A 20,840-nucleotide genomic window follows, 5' to 3' on the forward strand; every position below is an offset into this window, starting at 1 on the left:
AAAAAAATTAATAAAAATAAAAAAAAAATAAAAATTAAAAAAAAGTTATAAAAAAATTAATAAATATTAAAAAAATTACTAACAATTATAAAAAATAATAATAAAAATTGTGCCACTCTTCATGAAAACAACTTAAGCGCATTATTGCTCACTAACTTCAACCATAAAGTATTCAATCTTTTTATATGTACACTTGTGAATTATTAATACCTGATCGATTAATTTTCTTTATTGCAATTTCAATTCTCATATTTTTTCTATCGCCTACTTTAACTACCGCATCATCCCACACATCCAATTTAACTGCAATTAAATAATGCAAATACACCAATTCGAAAATAACTAAATCCAATAAAGGTTTATAATTCAATGGAAAATACAGCGGCTGCGGTATGTGCACTAATCATTCTAACCATTCATAAGCTTCATAAGTAAAATATGTTTATATTTACAATTCAAATTTTTTTACCGATTTAGTTATTCGTTTATGTGTTATTATTTAAGGAAAACTAGTCACTTTTGTTACTAATTTTTTACAGCACATTTTACTGTGGTGAAACTATTTGTCGTTATTTCTAGCAGTTATAAATATTAACATTTAATTGTACACTTGGCAAAGTACTATTATATTTTTCACGACAACCAGGGTTGCAAATAATGCATTACAAAATAATTTAATTGTAAACCCGAAAATCTTAATTGAAAATAATTTTAAAAGTTCTACTCCCCAATACCGCATTGAAAAAATAGAAATCAATTTTGAATATATCGTCACCTAAAATGCAAAATAACGTAACAACACTTTCAAAAAATTACAGTGGCGTGAATGAAACACGAAAAAAAATGGAACAAGAGTGAAAAAAAATTAATATTGGTTAAAACTGGTTTAAATTTGAACACAGAACCTGAAAATGTTGGACAAATGTAATTTGAAGTAGTGAATAAAATACCCAATTTCGAATTTTTTGATGATGCGTTATTTGGCATTTTAGGTACGATATGTACATTTAGCCGGATTAAAAAAAGAAAATAAAATAAAATTTAACACCAGTTATCGTATTGAAAAATGAGAAACATTAAATCCCAAAATGTATAATTAAAAATTAATTGTTGCATGTTCTACAGTTTTTAAGCAATCATATTCATTAATCTAGAGTTGGTAAACGGTATAATTCAAATGATTTATATTTGATAAATTTTTGATCTGATACGTATTGGGATTAAAAACTAATTTCTAAAACATTAAAAAATATATTTTTTTAAATAAATTTTATGGTATTTTTAAAAATAAATTTTTTTTTAACTGATTTTGCAATTAAAAAATAAATTTTCAAAATTTAATTCCAACTTTTGAAATCGGAATTGAAAATTTCTATCGGAATTAAAAATATAAAATCCTTATTTTATTAAAAATTAAAATCGGAATTAAAATTTGAAAATCTATTTTTAAAACAAAAATTTTTAGTTAAAAAACTTGCAACTCTGGCTACTACACATATATTTCGCAAAAATACTACGCTTGTTTACACAGTTATTAATATTATAAGACTGAGCGAATTGATCGACTAGTTAGATGGAATTGGCTGAAATATGTGAAATTAAATTTTATCAAATTATTTAGGGAGACTAAATATTATTTGTTTTGATTATCTCAAAACAAATATTTTTATTTTATGCCGGTTTTGGTTTCAATTCATTGTGTGACCAAATCAGATGTTTTAAAAAGGGCAAAAAGATGATAAAAATTAAGTTTTAAGCATCGTTAGAGAGTACTATTCCTCAGATATACAGTCGACAACCAAGCAGCAATTAAAGTAATAATCGCATATCATTCGAGAATGCCCTTAGAAACAGGGACGCAGTAGATACAATGGCTGGAATGGAAAATGCGGCTGATATATGCTATGTCCCAGGCCACAAGGGTGATCCGGGAAACGAAATAGCTGATAAGTTTGCCAAAAGTGCTATCCGCATGGCCACGGAACCTTAAACTGGTTACGCAAGTTGCTAAAAACGATAAAACATGAAATTTTCGAAAGACTGCAGGACGGTTGTTGGCCTAGTCACAGTTGGCACATGTAGAAAGTACAGAGAAGAGCATTTTCTTTTGTTCGTCCTTATCTAGAACTCGACTTAGATATCTAGGAGTTTAACAGTTCAAAGCACTGAACAAAGTATCAGAATTAGATATCAAGTCTCTATTAAAATTCGCGAAAACTGTTGATATCTTACACTACATAAAGTATTAATTATGAATCTCCATCTGGCATTACAAAGACCTGCAGGTGTTTGTATGACGTAACAGCTAGTCAGTGTAACTTAACCTAACTTACCATATTTTAACTCACTTTTTTCTCACATATAAATATAAATCTGTAATAATACCCTTGCGACGTCACATTTTTAATGAAAATAATTGGATATCGTTCTAACCTTTATAGAGTGTTAAAATTTTCAGAATTAAATGTCTTTGTTAAGTGGGGAGTAGGGTTAATTCATGTAAAACAAGGCGAATTATACCCTGAACAGGGTATATTAAGTTTGCCACGAAGTTTGTAACACCCAGAAGGAAGCGTCAAAGACCCTATAAAGTATATATATAAATGATCAGTATGTTGAGCTGAGTCGATTTAACCATGTCCGTCTGTCTGTATATATACGAACTAGTCCCTCAGATTTTAAGATATCGTTTTGAAATTTTGGAAACGTCATTTTTTCTTCAATAAGCTGCTCATTTGTCGGAACTGCCGATATCGGACCACTATAACATATAGCTGCCATACAAACTGAACGATCGGAATCAAGTTCTTGTATGGAAAACTTTCACATTTGACGTGGTATCTTCACGAAATTTGACATGGATTACTGCTTAAGGTAATAATATAATCTCCGAACAAATTGTTCAGGTCGGATTACTTTAGCATATAGCTTCCATACAAACTGAACACATAGTTACTAAAAGAAAGGCACCTGTGAAGGGTATACTCGCTTCGGTGCAGCCGAAGTTAACGTTTTTTCTTGTTTTTATAATTTTTTTTGATGAAACAGTTAATATGTATGACATTTCAAGAATATTCTGTGATATTTTCATGGAGCAATATTTAAAATTACGGCAATGGCAGCAATTACCGTGAAGCAATTCGGGAAAAAGTTGTGCTCCGCCTCATGATTCGGTGCTAGGTCATCTAAAAACCAAATTATATCGTTAGATATTCGTTTGCCTAAATAACGCGGGGGGTGAGGGGTAAGTTTGTTTGTTTTCGAAAATTAAAATTTCAATCTTTTGAAAAAATTTTCTCCAGCGCTACCTCGTAAATTATGTATACATAGAAATAGTGTTCAAAATTGTTAAACAATCGGTGCAGTAGTTTTATGGAACAGCGACTTTGACAAGAACAGTTGTGTGAAAAAATCTGATGTAAAGCGTTCATCAGACCAGAAATACTTCATTAATTTTGCTCCAATCGACACAATATTCGGAGATATTATGCATTCGAAATTTTTTTTTAATATTTAACAATAAATATTGAAATATCAAAGGCTTAGGCGAAAGCCTCGAAAATATTCTTCTTTATTAAGAATTTTTTTCGCATCGTAAAACCCTGATATCTCGCGCATTCTTCAGTAATATGCACGCACTTGCTTGCTTAAAACGGTTGATAGGATAAACATGAATACTATCAACGTTCAATAAAATTATTTACATTTCTCTCTTGATTTTAATTTATAAATGTTTCAAGATTGATAACAAGAGATAATGGTTGTTTCTAGGGATTCTTTAACAAAATTAGTAGCGTTCCAAGGATTAATCGACTTCCATATACCTCTTCAAAAATTACTTAACGTGGTAACAGCATTTAGCGATTATTACATTTCTTAAAAGTTATTTCTAAAAAGCTTAAAAGTTGTTGGTTATAATGATTGCTAGACATACGGTAACCTCGTAAGCTTTAGAAATTGTTGCGAAAATATCCTACATTTGTTTTGGACATTGCTTCATTAACATATCGTTCATTGTTTTATTTTTTTTTAACATCACTCAATAATTATAATAGTCATGCATGGTAATGTATATTTGGGTTAACTTTCCGTACTGACTTTCTGCTAGCCAATTGGCTTAACAGCTTGACAACTTACCTTGGTAACTAATGCAACAGAAAACATTTTTCTAAATTTTAAATTCTTATGAGTTCGCTCAGTTTGTTGGCGTTTTAAAAGTAGACGACTATAATCTAGTTCGAAAATTTTTGTGTTTTCATGTACAATACACACGCAGTCAATCGATACCGGACTCAATTTGGGCCAGCTGCCTATGTCGCGTCGGCGCAGCTCCTTGGTAAGGATACGTGTCTGTAACGCGTTATAAGGCACAGTTCACATTTGTTTTATACTTTCTATTTTTTAACAGAAAAACATTTAATTTTAATTTTTTTGCCACAATTTTTTTATTAAATCATAATTTTCTTAAAATATTAATTTTGCCCACATTTTATGCCGATTTCATAAGTGTCCTTGTATAATTCTCGTTTTTTTTTTCTAACCTTTTATTATTCTTCTTCGTATTTGCTTTAGCTTTTTGCAGTTGCATTTTACTAGTTACGCTTCTTCTCTCTTCTTTTTTACACTTTCAATATGTATGTATATGTTTTGCACTGTTTTATTTTTATTTTCTTTATGATTTTGCTTATTTGTGGTTTCTGTCGAAGAGTTAACTAGAATTTAAAAAACTAGTCTGATGCATATTTGCAGGATGTCGACGTGGACGTTGAGGGAGCTGGTGGTATTGGCGATGCCGGCGCACAGACAGCCATGAATGTCAAACGCAATGAGAAGGCATTTTTGGCAAGAATATGGGGAAATTTCGATACCAAGTAAGTTGATATAAACTTCGTTGTTTTTTATCTAAAACTCCTATTTAAGAGGTCATAAGACCCTTACAAATCGACAAAGCGCTTTGAGCGTAATGAGACGGTTAATGCCAGTTTGTGCAAAGTCTCCTTGTTCACCGAAGGTAAGACTGTGGAGTTGTTTCAACCTCAATTTTGCGTACGTTAGACAATGGAGCAGAAAGTGCCTGGATGTTTGCTTACTGCATGAATGCCTATTGAACAATGTCCAGTAAAAAACTCCTACGATTACGGAAAGATGAACTTTGCTAGGGACAAGTAGTTTAGTAGTTTTTATGTGTTCCACGCTGGGCGAAAAAGATTTAGCAGTTGCGCAGAAACGGGTCGTCGAGTTCCATTGATGCAGTGCTAGTACGAAATATACCAATGGTAGTAGCTTTATGCTATTTCTAATGAGAAGAGATACTCGTATTGCCGCTCTGATGTCGTAGTGAATGCTCACCTCCCTGGATGTGGCTGCACTTCGTAGCAGTAAGTCTACCGCCACCTTAATAGCAGCTACTTTTGTTCGAAAAACAGTACAGGTCCAATAGCCTAAATCTAAGATTGGCGGAGAGTTCCTCCCCTCCTTCCTAGCTTCTACCCATCCGAGAAAAAAGTCACTATTCCTCTTTTCTTCTGCCCACAAACATCTACATTTGTGAGCAGAGAAAAATTTGCCACGAGTGGCTTCAGCTTCGAGATATTCCTCCCGATGAGTAACTACATATCTACACTGGTGCCAAGAGGCCAAACGGAGGTTGCTTATTGCTGTAGTGTACTGAAAGAAGAAATTTTCTAGGATTTGTACTATGTGATTTATGCTCAAAATTTTTGCGACATTCTCCAAATAATTTAATAGAAAGAATTTGTTAAGATTTATGCAGAGTATACAATTCTCGGCCGAATAATTTATATTCGTGTTCGTTTATATTATGTAGACCCGTTTGTACTGGACACGAACGAACTACTTCGAATTAAAAGAAAATTACTCTCTGGTAAACAATTTTTATACTCTAAGCAGGGTATATTAAATTTGCCACGAAGTTTGTAACATCCGAAGGAAATCGTCGGGGATCCTTTAAAATATATACAGTAAAGGACAAAACCGTTCAGGAAAATAAATGTATTTCTCTTAACCCTCAGAAATTTTATTAGATACAATGCATATAAAAATTATAAATACAGTCAAGCTATTAAATTTTCTTTCGAAACCAATAATTTAATTCAAAAACTTAAACATTAAATATACTCAATTTTTAATGGATGTAAGTTTGAACACTTGTCTATTGACTTAAAAGTTCGGTTCACATTATGTTAATATTTTGTGTGGCCAGCAGGCGAATTTTTCACTTCCTCCATCCTTTTTGGCATACTATTTATGAGGTTCTCAGTAATATTTAGAATTATATTTTACTATGCCACAATTCATTTACAGTCTTTGGATATTCCATTTTGGCCAAAATTTTGCTTTTTCAATGGTCTAAAGGTGCAGAAAGGTGTCAAAAATATGGGAAATTGGAAGGCCGAGTCGAACATCCCAATATCACAAAATCGCAAATTTGCAATTTTTGCGGTATGTTTATTATACCATAGATCCGCCGAAGTACATGCAGCTAATTTCCGTGAAAACCTCCAGAATCCATCAGTTATTCACCTCCAAATTTCTTTGTTTTGCATATGTTGCGTTCCTGTACACCAACTGTTTGTCAATCCATGTTCATGCGAGTCCATTTGATCCTATGTGATTGATTATGGTTTTATCGGACCAAGTAACTTTGTCCAATCATCGATGGTGAAATGTCCGAACAAAATCTAGTTCTTGTATGTCTGTCTTTTAAATTTACGAGATATCTTCACGAAATTTAACATGGATTACTACCCAAGCAAGTTGAACAATTTCCGAATAAATTGTTCAGATCGTATCCTTATAGTATATAGTTTCAAGTTTTTGTATGGAAACTTTTTTATTTGCAAAAGGTATATTTTAAGGGTGCCGCTTAACTATCGCGGCACTAAAAGCTATATCAGCTTATGAAGTCAAATCGCTCTTAGTGGAGTATTGAATAGGAAGGCTGAACCGACTATCAATTTGCAACCGGGAACACCTGATTTGAGTGCCGGGGCATAAAGGGGTAAGCTCCCTGCCGGCGTGAGGAGAGAACGGCACTGGCAGCAGACAACAGAAATGCGCCACGCCAAGTTACTACTATGAGCTTACAACGTAGCAGGGTTTAGAGATACTATTAACCTCCGCCGAGAAATTTTCCGTCGCCTTGACGCACTCTATACAGGGCATTGCAGGCTCAGGAAACACTTATCCAACATGGGCATAGTATCTTGTGCAAACTGCCGGTTTTGCGACCGAACACCAGATTCTAGATTACCCAACAATTTGTAGAAGAAGGCTCAAGGCCTTATGTGATATAGGAGAAGGCACAATAGACCATAGGTCGGAATGCAAAACCTCAATTATTTTCTATCTATCTGTCTAAAGGGTATTAAAGCTGACATTTTTCTCATTTTACTTCTTTTTTTCTTTTCACAGATATATGAAGCCGCTGTTGACGCATTCACGTCCAACGCTGCTCGAAACATTGCCCGTATGTTGTAATCCCGTGGCGCGCTTACTCACCACAACCGAGCAACTTACACAGGTACGAGTGTAAATAGCGACAAATACGTTTTGGAATACAGACCCACATACATACATACATATATACTAACAAATAATTTTAAAGGGGGGAAATATTTGCATTACAATTACATTAGGTATTATTGTTGGCAGTACAACTTTTTCGAATTTTCTTTTCATTTCCAATTTTTGCACATATCAACTACAAATGACCCAACTTCATTGCATTTCTTATCATACCATTGCATGCACCATTGACGCGCGATTCATCCACCTTGTATATGAATACATCATACATAAATGCCTGCCACACACATATTTGTATATATGGCAAATTACTGCACACCAACAACTCAGGACGGGGGCGGTTTGCGGCGCTCCGACTCGGATTCGGATATTTGCATTGATGATGAGAATTTCGGTGCATCTTCAACGAATGGCGCAGCAGGTGGCTTAAATGGCGGCAGCGGTAGTGGTAGTGGCGGCTCAGCCGGCATGGGTCCACGTCGCAACTCGATCAATCGTGTAAGTATACGCTTTGTCGCGGATGATCGCAGCCTCTTTGCTAGCTACAAAAATCGTGATTGAATTACTTATGTAAATACTTACATATATATCTACATAACAACCTAAATATATGTAACTTGTACTGACATATACTACATACATACGTACATACATACATACGCGCTTATTATTGTATGTAGTAACTAAGACTAACTGAGAGCCAAGGTTAACATTAACAAAATTTATAACCACGAACAACCGTTCTGTCCATTAATTGAAATTTTTAGTAAATTGTATAAATATTTATTTGATTAATTGCGGTCTTATTGGAGTAAATTGAATTAGTAATTTATTCACATTAATATTTGAAAAGGTTAAGGCGTGTGTATAAGGTATTGTGGTATTCGTTAGCGTAAAACTGAAACAAAATTCTCAAAGAAAAAAGTAAAAAAAAAAAAATTATTTGCTGTGACATTTGGCCACACATTTGCACATCGTAGATTATTTTACACTTTTCATTTGATTTTTTTTTTGTAATTTATAAAAAGATGCAACGAACTTTACATTTATTGTTAAGCACTTTCAATTTTATTTGTTTAAATTTTATTATTTGATTATAATTATTTTAGTTAAATTAGTTTTTCATTAATAAATTAACTTTTTGATACCTTATTTTTTCCAAAAAGTACTTTTTTAATTAATTTACTTAATTTTGTTTAATATTTTAAATTATTTTATTTTAAAAATTCTTTTTTCAATATTAACTTTATTAATTTTTTTTAATTCATTCAAGTTAATTTTTTTTTATTTTCTCAATATTTTTAAATTAATTTTTTTTATTTCGAATTTTTTTTAAATAATTTTTTTCTCTAACTTTTTTCGTGCAATTTCCTGTTTGTTTTTTTTTGTAATAAAATTTTTATTTCACTAACAACGTTTTTATTTTGTGTTCAACGCTTACTTGCAGTAATCTCGTAACAGACTTTACTATCACTCTACAAAACTTATGTACTTACTTAAATTTATTATGTTAATATTGTTGCTGTTATTGTTGTTATTTATTATGAAATAAATATTATGTATATTTTGCATGTGAAATAAAACGTAAACAAATTAACCCAACTATGATTAAAAAACAATTTTCTTTTTTTTTCATCTGCTATATTTCTGTATTTTTTCTGTCGAATAACCCACCACATATGGAAACTTTGTTATGCAAAAACAAAATAAAAACAAAATTGAAATACTTAAATAATAACAATTCTACATATTAATTATATTTATATATGATTTATTAAATTATTACTTGTATGATTATTTATAATATCAACAACAACAAAAATATATGTTTAACTTGTAACTACTGCAACACAAAATCCGAACGAAAAAAATCGCAAAATTCGTCATGCACAGCATACGAATTTTCTGAATGAAGCTAATCAATTAATAACGGATCTTAGTTTGGTTACTAACAACTTTATGTGAATCAAAATCAAAAGTGACGCAAAAACACCAACCTTTTGGCGTATAACTAAATGCTTAAATGTTAAAAAATTCCTTGTACTTGTACTAAGAATCACCAATTCACTTATTTTATTACATATACACTCACACACAGACATGAATACTACACGCAACCCTAATTCAAACTAATTGCTTACGTAAGGTGCATGCATACACAGTTATTTCTATATTTTATTTTATTTATGTATTAAAAACCTAACGTTTCGTTTTTTTTATCAGTTTAACACCTCATTCGGCATTAACATGGTCAAAGGTATCACATAAACTATACTTTTTACTAAAGTTCGCTAAATTAAGTTGGATAGCTGTCAAATAATCATTTTTACATATGGACTGAAATAATTCATATATATTTTAAATTAACTAGTGTCCAAAGGGCATATATTGTGACAAAAAAACACCCGAAAGTTGCTAAAGTCGGTAGATCACAATAGTGCGTTGCTAGATAAAAATATCGGACAAAGAATTTGTCGCAAATTTCGTATTTCTAACTAACTTTCGTGTGCGGAATCGTTACGAATGTTGGAAAAGGCTTACGGTGATTCAGCCCTACGAGTGGTACTAAGCCTTCAAAGACGGTCGAGAGATCGTTGAAGACATACTTCGTCCGGGACGACCTTCGACCTCTTCAACAGATAAAAATATTAAAAAAGTCAGTGCTTGAAAATACTTGTTTAACAATTTTAAAAGATGGCATGAGTACTCGACATTTCGCGCGAATTCGTTCGAATGATTTTGATGGATATTTTGAGTATGAAACGCGTTCTTGCTCGACTCGGCGCGATAAAGCTGAATTTTCTTTAAAAAGAGTACCATAAACAGGTCTCTTTGGACATGCTTGATCTTGCGAATTTTGATCCAACATTCATGGCGAGCATTTTAACTGCCGACAAGATGTGGGTTTATGAGTTTAACATGCAACCAAGTCAACAGTCATCGGAATGGGGGGGAAAAAACGAGCCGAAAACAAAAAAAAAACACGCCAAAGTCGCTCAAAAATCAAGGTGATGCTCATTGGTTTTTTCGATATTCGTGGTTTGGTGCATCATGAATTTGTTCCGGAGGGACAAACGGTCAATAATAAGTTCTATTTGGCTGTATTGAGGGGTTCATGTGAGAACATTCATCGAAATTCATGGATTTTACTCGATGATAATGCACCATGGCATCGAGCCACGATTGTGACCGAATTTAAAGCAAAAAATGCAATGAATGCCTTCGATCAACCATCAAATTCACCTGAATTGGCTCCGTTTGATTTTTTCTTGAGATAAAAAAAATTCACCGAAGGAGCAGAAGGCCATCCCAAAAAGCGTGTACTTCTTTGTCACAATGTATAATTATTTTAGTGCGGTTTTTTATAGCCTTAGCAGGTTATATTAAGTATGTTGGCAACACCCAAAAAGAATGTCGGAGATCCTATAAAGTATCAAAGATCAGCGGGACGAGCTTTATCGATTCGCTAACCGTTTGTATATAATCGGTCTAGTCCCGCAGTTTTTGAGTTATGGACTTAAAATTTCGCCATGTCCTAGGCAAGAAGCTGCTAATTTATCAAAATTACGGACAGTTATGGAATATACAAGTTACCATATAAACTGACCTATCCAACTCAAATCCTTGCATAGAAAACTTTTTTATTAGGCAAATAATGATAATTGGTGGACTCCATTCCAAAAGAATTGCAGCGGCTTGGCAGACTAGAATGAATGATGACAATTTTTGAAACGTCTTCTTTTTGAAGCCTTCAGCAGTATTTCTGGTATACAAAACCGTTTATCAACGCCTCTTGGCTTCAATCCATATGGCACCACAAGTTTCCTTGTTTTTGAGTATATTCCGCTGCTTTTAATAACTCCCAAATATTATGCGTGCAATTTTTGTATTTTGCATTACTTTTCATCGAGTAGTGCCTTAAATTTTTTGTCTTTAAATACTCTCATTCACTAGGGATACAGATTTATATATGTGATGTCTTTGACTGCAATAGTATCAACTTATAAATTTCAAACTATTTCGTTCAAAATTTAAAGCTTTTAAATATAAAGAACTTCACCAAAAAATTGTTTCTTATGTACCTAACCTACAAATGTAGTAACAGGGACAGGGAAGTAACTATAGAAAAACATGTGGTTTTTAGTTCTTTCAGTAAATCGAGTTTAACTACCAATAGTTTTGATATTTTTAGGCTTATAATATTAGATTTGCCTTTTAAAGAAAAATCGAATAAGTTTTCAAACCGTTTCCTTAACTACAGTTGGAATTATTTTAAGAGTTTTGCGATGCCGATAATAAACTTGAATGAACAATATCTTCTGACATGGGAAAACCGCAACAAATTTAAATTCTAGATTTAGGCCTACGATCTACCTGGCGTTAATCACAAACTCTAGTAAGGTATCTTCTAAATCGAAGCTGGTTATAATAATTATTGGTTGAAATCTTATATTGTGAGCCGTCCGATTCATCGTTTTATTACTCAGCTTGGTAATATAATTTTCCCATAATTCTGAGCTTTTAAGCCCATTTTCTTAACAAATCGTCAATATGGTGTAAAGTTTTGTCTACGATGTCGTCCAGCACCAATAATACTTCTCTTTTGAAACGATTTATGAAGAAATTATTTCTTTGCCCCCCCCTACTATTCTAAAAAGTTTCTAGTTCTCTAAATGTCGTTGTCTTTTTATCAAAAGACTCGGTTCAGGAAATGATGAATGAAGCGAGTTTTTCTTCAAAAGATTGTTAAGTAGTTACATTAAGCAAGTAGCCACATCTTTGCCAAAAATCAGGTGAATATTGTTGCACTATTTTCATATTCTTGGTCGTTTGGCAATTTGAACGCTTTTCAGAGCTTTTTAACCTTGTGTAGTCATTCAAAAAATCCCATCAGTCTGTCGGAGCTCACTCAACGCTTCTCTTAACATGCAATGGCACAAACCTCTAATGTGATTCTGCCATTCAAAAAGTTCTCATACAATCCATTAGTTGTATGAAAGCAGACAGAAATTTGTAGGACACTACATTTGTCAGATTCCAAAAAGTGTAAGAAGTTTTGTTAGAAGCAATTATATCAACAAAACATTTAATCGAAAACTCTTTCCGCAAAAAAAAAACATATCCAATAATTTAGGTGCATTTCTTTTCATTCGGCGTAGACAAGATTTCTTTAATTTGCCTGAATTTAGTGTGCATCGAATCGATCATGCAACTCTCTTAATCACATAGAGACAGAACAGCAAACTGTTACATATGTAATTTCAGTGAGGTATTCATAGACAATCTTGTTTTGAATGCAACTGTGTAACTTTGTTTTGCTCTTATCTTCACAAAGCGTTCAGAGAAATGGCGAATCGAAGATAGCTTGTTTTTTGTATAGTACTCAAAATGTAAAATTTGGCATAAATGTTATACGTAGATATACATATCGTCACCTGAAATGCAAAATAACGTATCATCAAAAAATTCGAAATTGAGTGTCTTATTGATTACGCTTCACTACTTCAAATTACATATGTACATAATATTACATATGTTCCACATTTCCTGGCTCTGCGGTCAGATATAAACCAGTTTTAACCAATATTAAAATTTTGTTTCATTCATGTTCCATTTATTTCGTGTTTCATTCATGCCACTGTAAATTTCCAAAAATGTTGTTACGTTATTTTGCACTTCAGGTGACGATATGTATGTGTTAGTAAATTTTTCTTCACAATTTATTAATTAAAATTTATCAAAAAAATAATTTACATAAAAAACTGGTTTTGGGGATTATAATTACAATGCAAAATGCAAAATAAATGTAATGTAGAAAGTTGATCTTCTTTTCCATTAATTTTTTAATTACTAATATTCTCTATATATGCGGTGATTACACTTTTTTCTCTCTGTCACTAACCTACATAAATTTCTTTGGACGTCAACTAACCTCACTTACACCTTCCAAAACGTTGAAAACGCTCTAAAGTGTTTTTTGTTAAATTAAATTTATTCATTTTCTATTCAATGTTTGTTTTCTTTCTTACTTGCAGAGTGAGAACGATCTCCGTACTCATCACATATAAGAACAAAAACACATGTAGTTGTTAATAGCAACAAAAAGAGCGAGAGAGAGAGAGAGAGAGAGAAAAAAAAATATTTGCTTTCTCATTAGATATTTGTACACAAACTCCTTTGGGTGTTAACAAAATCATATGTGTTTAGCTTGAATTTGGGTTTCTGCACTTATTTGTTCTCAAGCACCACATCAAATTTCTAGTTATACTCAAATTAAACTATTGGCTAAAATATTTTATCCACCTATTACTATTTATTTATTATTAAGATGTTATTCATTACATAATTTACATATTTATTCATATATATACACGTACATTGTGTGGAAAAGAGTATGAAAGACAATTTCAAAAGTAAAATAATATTTTGACATATACATGCATACATAATATATATTTATTTATATATGTATATGTTCTGAATTGTGATTTATTTACTATTTAAATTTAAACTTATATTACTTGTATTTACTCTTAGACTTGTTTGAATTTAATTAATTTTAAATGTAGAAAAATTAAAGAACAAAAATTGTAGTAAATTTTAAGAGGGGTTCACATACAACTTTAGAGAATTTCGCAATAAATGTTGATCAGTTGATTTTAAAATTAATTTTTGGGCTACTAACTTTGTGACTCACAATACATATGTATATAAACACGGAACAGTTAGTCCATATTTTTACAAGTGACGTATTACACTGGTCTACAGTAATTTTGTTGCCCACTTTTAAGATCGATGATCGAGTTTTCGTTATTTTTAAATCTTTATTTTATTTTTTACATCACAAAAATCAGAAAACATGATCAAAAATTAGAGTTATATGTAAGGATTCATTGAAGGTAACAGAGAGACAAATATAGAAAATACATTTTATATTTCAATAAATCGCCCTTTAAGAGCATTTCTTTTATACATTTCATTTGAAAATTTTTTTAGGGACCAGAAGTAATCTGCCACCATGTGACGATCTCAGCAACCTTGCTACCTTTTTTTCATCACTTTTGGGTCCTGATTAGATTAGATTGATAAACGAGGAATGCACCGCGACATTAGGTCTATTATACCCTCTCCTAAATCACATATTAATAAAGTTCAATATACTGCTGGGTGCTAGCGAAGCAATGTGATCCCTATTTGGAAACATGGATCCAAGGACCTTCATGTGACGATCTCAGCAACTTTGCTACCTTTCTTCCATCACTTTTTGGTCCTGATGGTACCGCTTCTCTCTGTTCTTCATTATAATTTCTTAACTTATCCGAAAAAATTTCCAGATGATTGCGGAGATAGTTTATATTGATTGATTGTCATATTTGCAATTAGAGTCTGTTTTATGTTTGCCTAGGAAATTTTCGACGGTGAACTCTAAACTTTTCCAAGCTTCACGTTCCGGAACAGTTATAACTTTGATAAAATCTGTATCTTTAATGAATTTAAACTATATAATCTTCCGTATTTTAAGCATATTTTCGATAAGGAAACTGAGAATGGGGGTCACGTGATGCTTGTATACGCGAAAAAAGAGCGCAAAACCCTAAACATTACTGGAAATATAATAATAATTACTAATAAGCCGATAAAACTAGTGTGATGTTATAGACTTTTTTTTATAAACCGAAAACGAAATATCCTAATCGAGATGTAGGGGTCAAGTACCAATTGGCAAGAGATGTAAAATTAGCTTAAAAGCATATTTCAGTCGAGATACACGTCATACTTGTCATTCAGTTAAGTAAATAGGTCATAATTTGTTGGAATTTTTACCTTTTCGATAATATAGAAGATAGATAGAAATAGTGTGCTTTTGAGGCGATGTGATCCCAATTCAGATACCTAGGTCCAAAGGCTTTGATTCTGCGTCTACAAACTGCCGTATAGTCTAGCATCAGAGGCTCGGGAGTTTCAGGCTCCATGTCGTAGAACCGGCAGTTTGGACAAGCGGCTATACTCATATTAAATATTTGCTTCTTTAGATCACTGTGCCCTGTGTAAAATGTAGCAAGTAACCGCAATTTTTCTCTCGTGAATTTGAGTACACTTTTAAGCCTAGTCACGTTGTAACCACCCGTTAAAAACTTTTTGAGCTATTGCCAATACTTTCTTTGTTCACTTTCTCCTCCTTGTGGAGTAGCTCTGTCATGGTATGAGAATCAATCGCAACACATAATTCCGGTCCTACAATTCTAGTAGCAGCTGCAGAGTGGGAAAGCTCGCCAACCAGTTCATTATCGGCTATATACTTGTGACCTGACCGCCAGATGAGGTTGGTAACGAATAATGAAGTTATTAACCCGCTCTATACACTGCGCCTGCACCAATGCTTTCCGACGTTTTCGAGCCGTCAGTGTACCACTTAATAGTGCTATTCCTTAACGTGGAGCTATTCCATTCAGCCTTACCTTTTGGTAAAGCTGTCGCTCGGGAAAAGAACCAGTGATGTTTCATCACTTAAGGTCTTCATTTGCTGGGACGAGACTACCTTAAATTTGTCAAACCCTTCTTTGGTTATTTGAAGCATTGTATGTTTAGCTGTATGATTGATTTCGGTCCACCTGATAACCCTTGACTTGCAGAACCAGGATTTCCCAACCAGGCGATTACATACCATGAATGCTTTTCTGGCTTTGATCATGATCTGTTTCCACCGAAGAGTGAGACCCAAATATTTGAGCTCATAAGCCAATTTTTTGTCGTGCCGAGACGAATTTTATCATCCCCTACAATGGTCTCAGCTATCCTAGTGCCAAGTGACCTCTAACCATTTGCTTACAGTGCTGCCATATTTCTTTTTTCTACTGCTTTTGCCACACTTACATGAGACGCATTGTCAAAAGCTGCTTGGATATGGAAGAAGGCGCATGACATCACCTCTCCATTGCCAAGTTAACTTTGAATTTCCGCGGTTAATAGATACAAAGTAGAATTAGCTGACCTACCTGGTCTGTAAGCATAATGATTCCCATGTAAGGGTGCGATCTTCAGCGCTGTCGACCTTATTTCGCGATCTATAAAATTTTTGTCGATAATATAGATCCTTAGCCTATTTACCGCCAGGTTTAACAGGAGAAATATTTTCTGTTGGTATCTACTTTATTGTGATCTATCCATATTTACTTAATGATTAACGGTGACAACACCACTGCAGATTTATGTAAGTCGGTTTTGGGTTTAAATATTTATGTGAACAGCGCTTTCTCCATTTACGGAACTTATCGTGAAATTCAAGCAGAAGAACCAGATTTTGAACGATCTCAACACTCAACTTCACATTTCCTTGTGGACTAATGTTAGAAATAATGTTTATGATTAAGAAATTCTAAAGTCATATTTCCGTCACTTATTTGCCCCTGTGTGAATCTGTTATATGATTTTTAATTTTTTTTTAGAGGGTCATTGAAATATTTAAAGTTATAGCATGTAGAAAAACTCGTAACATTATAATGGCCCACTAAAAAATTAAGATTTTATATGACAGATTCAGTGTTTATTAAAAGATACTAAATTGAAAAGCAATTTATTTATTTTAATATTCCCACAAAAATTATTTTAGATAGAGAGAATTGATATTTATTACTATTATTTGTTTTTATTTTTTCGAAGCCGTCTTTTTTATGAAGACACAATTCATCTTCTTTTTTTCTACGCTTCAGGGGCACACTTAGTGTGACAACCTGAAAAAGACTATTTTTTGAAATAAAAAAATCATGCTTTAATTGTTTTAAAATTTTAATATACAGTAAACATTTTAAGGCAAAAAATCAAATATTTTTCGAGTTACACATGATCTTCGACATCATAGAAACTAACACCCATGAGGGCCCGCAGAACTTTATTTTGAAAAGCTTGCCTGCTTCAATTGTAAGCTCCAAATATTTTGTTGCGCATGTGTTTGTCGGTAACAACCGGCCTTATAAAGCCAGTTGCGGGCAATTTTTGTGCTTTAGGGTTACCAACTACTTGTACGCACTTTTCGGTGTTAATGCCAATATTCCATTTGGTGAGCCACGTTCCTAAAGCATTCAATTGCATCTGCAGTTTTCTGGAAGCAGTAGTAAGGTTACCACTTGATGCTAGCAGTGCAGTATCATCAGCATAGGTTGCCGTCATTGCGGAGCAGGGTTGATCACTAAAAGGTCGCCCACAGGGGCGAGTACAGAATATTTAAAAAATTTTATAGCGATCAGAACATTTGTCTCCAAACAATCACTCAAGTAAATTTGAGAAATTTAGTTTTGAGAAAAACGCGTTTTTGCGAAATTTTGTTTTGAGAAGAACGCGTTTTTGCAAATTTATTTCTTAAATATGGATTGAGTAATTTTATTCGAACCTTTTTTATATTATTGACCATACTTTTGACAATCTAAGGTTTTTCTTATCACGGAAACCTTACCCTCCTTTTAAAGATAAACTGATGGAGCTGTAACTCCAAAACTATTTGAAATATCGATTTAAAATTTGAGTATGTTATTTGTAAAGGTACCTATAGCCATTTTTTAATTTCACACTAGCGCTTTAAAACACTTCTCACATCTAACATATAGTGGTTGTAAGAGACTAACGGCGTTTGCAAATCGTAAAAACTCTGATTTTGAATAATTTTTTACACAGTAAAAATTGTCTTTGTGCATTTTATGTGTTCCAGACTTTTTTGATTTCTATATCAAAGCATAATAAGAGAATTAAACGTTTTAATTCATCAATTAATTAAAAAGCATGTGAATTTTAGCAATTAAAAACAAATAATAATCAAAGAAATATATATTTTATATTATATATGTATTATTGTTTGTTAAAATTAGAAAAGCAAACTCGATGCCTGATTCCCTTTTCGCCATCATTTTATATACCATTTATTTTTCTTGTTTTCATTGAACCAGCAACATCACTCGTACACTCTCATACCAGCAGTACAGAAAACAAACCCAAAAATTAGACAAAAAAGTACAAGTACCAAGAATATTTATTCAATATTTAGCAATAATTTTTAAAAATTTAGTATGCAAATACTTACTAAATACTCGGCAATTAATCATATCGTTGTTTTTTCTTTTTTTATTTCTAAATATGCGGTGCAATTTAATTGTTGATTGTCCAATAAAATAAATAAACACACATATATATATAATATACATACATACGACTAATAACGTTAAATTAAAAACAACAACAAAAAAAACAAATACGAATCACACGTGACTTAACGCCACAAATCGCGCGTAAGCAAATGCAGATGGAAATAATGGAACATGTGCAAAGCCCCGTTTCGACCCGCATTAGGCTATTAGGGTTCTATGGAAAGAATTTATAGAGTAACTGAAAACATTTTTATGTCTATAACTATATGTAGCCTTTCCAAGTAATATGTTTGTTTCGATTCTTAATTGCTTAATATGAAAACAAATAAATCTAAATAAAATCGCTAATTGTGAAATACAGATATTTTTTTGTGCTTAAAAATTTTACATAAAAGCAAAAAGAGAAATGTATTTCATTTGCTTTAAGCTACAAATACGATTGATTAATGTCTACATAGTGCATATATTAATCATATACATACAAACGAATACTTAAAAAGATAAACAAATTTTGTACAAATTAATGAAACTATGAAGAAATAATAAAAACTAGACAAATTAAAAAAAAAAAACAATAATTAAAAAATATTTGAAATGTCAACTTCCTGTCAACCACATTTTTCGCAAGTAATTTTAGTTCAAGGACAACAGAATATCTGAGCGCATACGAGAAGAATGCTCACAGAGCTGCCACACAAAGCGCAGAAAGCCACGCATAATTGGAAATCTCCAACCATATGCTTACACAATCTATTATTTTTGGTATATTCTGCTTATATTACTATTTTGTTCAACTGTTAAAAATTTCGCTAAAATTAAATAAATGATTTTTAATAAAAATAAAAACAACTTGTGATTTGATTTATTGTAGACACGCAATATTTGTATAAAAACAAGAAAAATAGGTAACTTCGGTTCCAGCAAAGCTATAACACTCTTCACAAATAAAAGTTTTAATAACGGAACTTGTTTTGATATTTTAAAGGGTGATCCATTTCGAGGTTCCTTACTTAAAAAAACACAGAAGCTTCAAATTGAATGGGGGAAAGTTAATTATCATTGGAAAGAACATTATTTGGCATTTATCACTTTCAAAAGTTGGCCGCATCTACTTACGTCTCAGATATTCGATCCGTTGAGTCCAATTTGCAATGTTTCGTTTGAGCATTTCGACTGGTAATTGGCGAATAACACGCGTGATGTTTTGCTCCGAGGCTCGCATAGACTTAAGGCTTTACATATGAGCACATGAAAAACTCTAACGGTGTGATATCACACGGTCTTGGTGGTCGATCGACCAGCTTAAAACGTGAAATTGTATGCTCACCGAAGTGTTCTCTCCATAAATCCATTGATTGATGCAATGTGTGGGAAGTGCCGTCGTCTTGTTGAAACCAAATATTACCAATACCACGAGCTTCAATTTCAGGTATCACTCAAATAACGGTCGCCATTGCCGGCTACGTTCTCACCGGCATCATTTTTGAAGAAATATGGATCGATGATTCTAACGGCCCACAAACCAAACCAAACCGTTGTTTCTTCTGGATGAAATGACAGCTCTTGAATCTCTTCCTGGTTACTCTGCGGCAATTTTGCTTGTTTACATACCTATTGAGCCAGAAATGGGCTTCATCGCTGAACAAAATCGGATATTCTTTAAACGTTTCAAGAGCCCATACACCGATGCGAAGTCGCTTGAGAAGATCGAGTGGTTTCAGTTCTTACACAAGCTGTATTTTGTACGCTTTCAATTTAAGATCTCAACGTAAAATGTGTCAAGTCGTTCCATACGTCAGTCGGAGTTGCTGTGAACGGCGCCGAATCGACTCTCCAGTTTTGGTGTGCTATAATTTCTTCACTGTGTACTGAACGTGCTCTATCCGGTCCAATATTATCCAAGATCTAATGCTGGGTCGCAAGATGTGTAGTGGTATTAGATAGATAGATAGATAGATGGTGGTATTAGGTTGATCATAAGTTGAGCGAAGTCCGCGAAACATATTCTTTACGTAACGTAAATTTTCGTAATGAAGTTGAGCGTTTTGCAAACGTTATTCAGGTGCAAGACTTTCCATGATGAAATGCCAAAGGGCACTGAACAAAATTAACATGAAAGCTTGGCACGACTTACAAATGATCTGTCAAAAAAGGCTA

The 20,840-nt window shown here is 32.9% G+C and overlaps 1 protein-coding gene across 11 annotated transcripts in view; it reads left to right on the forward strand.

The window, feature by feature from the left end:
* Positions 1-19,517, forward strand: part of LOC120769450 (sodium/hydrogen exchanger 6) — a 28,258-nt gene extending 8,741 nt beyond the window's left edge. Inside the window, exons 10-16 of one of the 11 annotated variants that reach the window (XM_040096444.1) lie at positions 358-390; positions 4,277-4,336; positions 4,732-4,871; positions 7,435-7,543; positions 7,879-8,046; positions 9,442-9,553; positions 18,839-18,912. In XM_040096444.1, coding sequence (XP_039952378.1) covers positions 358-390; positions 4,277-4,336; positions 4,732-4,871; positions 7,435-7,543; positions 7,879-8,046; positions 9,442-9,513 — 582 coding nt within the window. In that variant the 3' untranslated portion in view covers positions 9,514-9,553; positions 18,839-18,912. Of the gene's footprint in view, positions 1-357; positions 391-4,276; positions 4,337-4,731; positions 4,872-7,434; positions 7,544-7,878; positions 8,047-9,441; positions 9,554-13,583; positions 13,710-18,838 lie in introns of those variants that run through there. The other 10 variants (XM_040096443.1, XM_040096445.1, XM_040096447.1 and 7 more) reach the window with 10 other exon arrangements.
* Positions 19,518-20,840: the final 1,323 nt, after the last annotated feature.

This window comes from Bactrocera tryoni, chromosome 2 (genome assembly GCF_016617805.1).
Source record: "Bactrocera tryoni isolate S06 chromosome 2, CSIRO_BtryS06_freeze2, whole genome shotgun sequence".
Taxonomy (NCBI): domain Eukaryota; kingdom Metazoa; phylum Arthropoda; class Insecta; order Diptera; family Tephritidae; genus Bactrocera; species Bactrocera tryoni.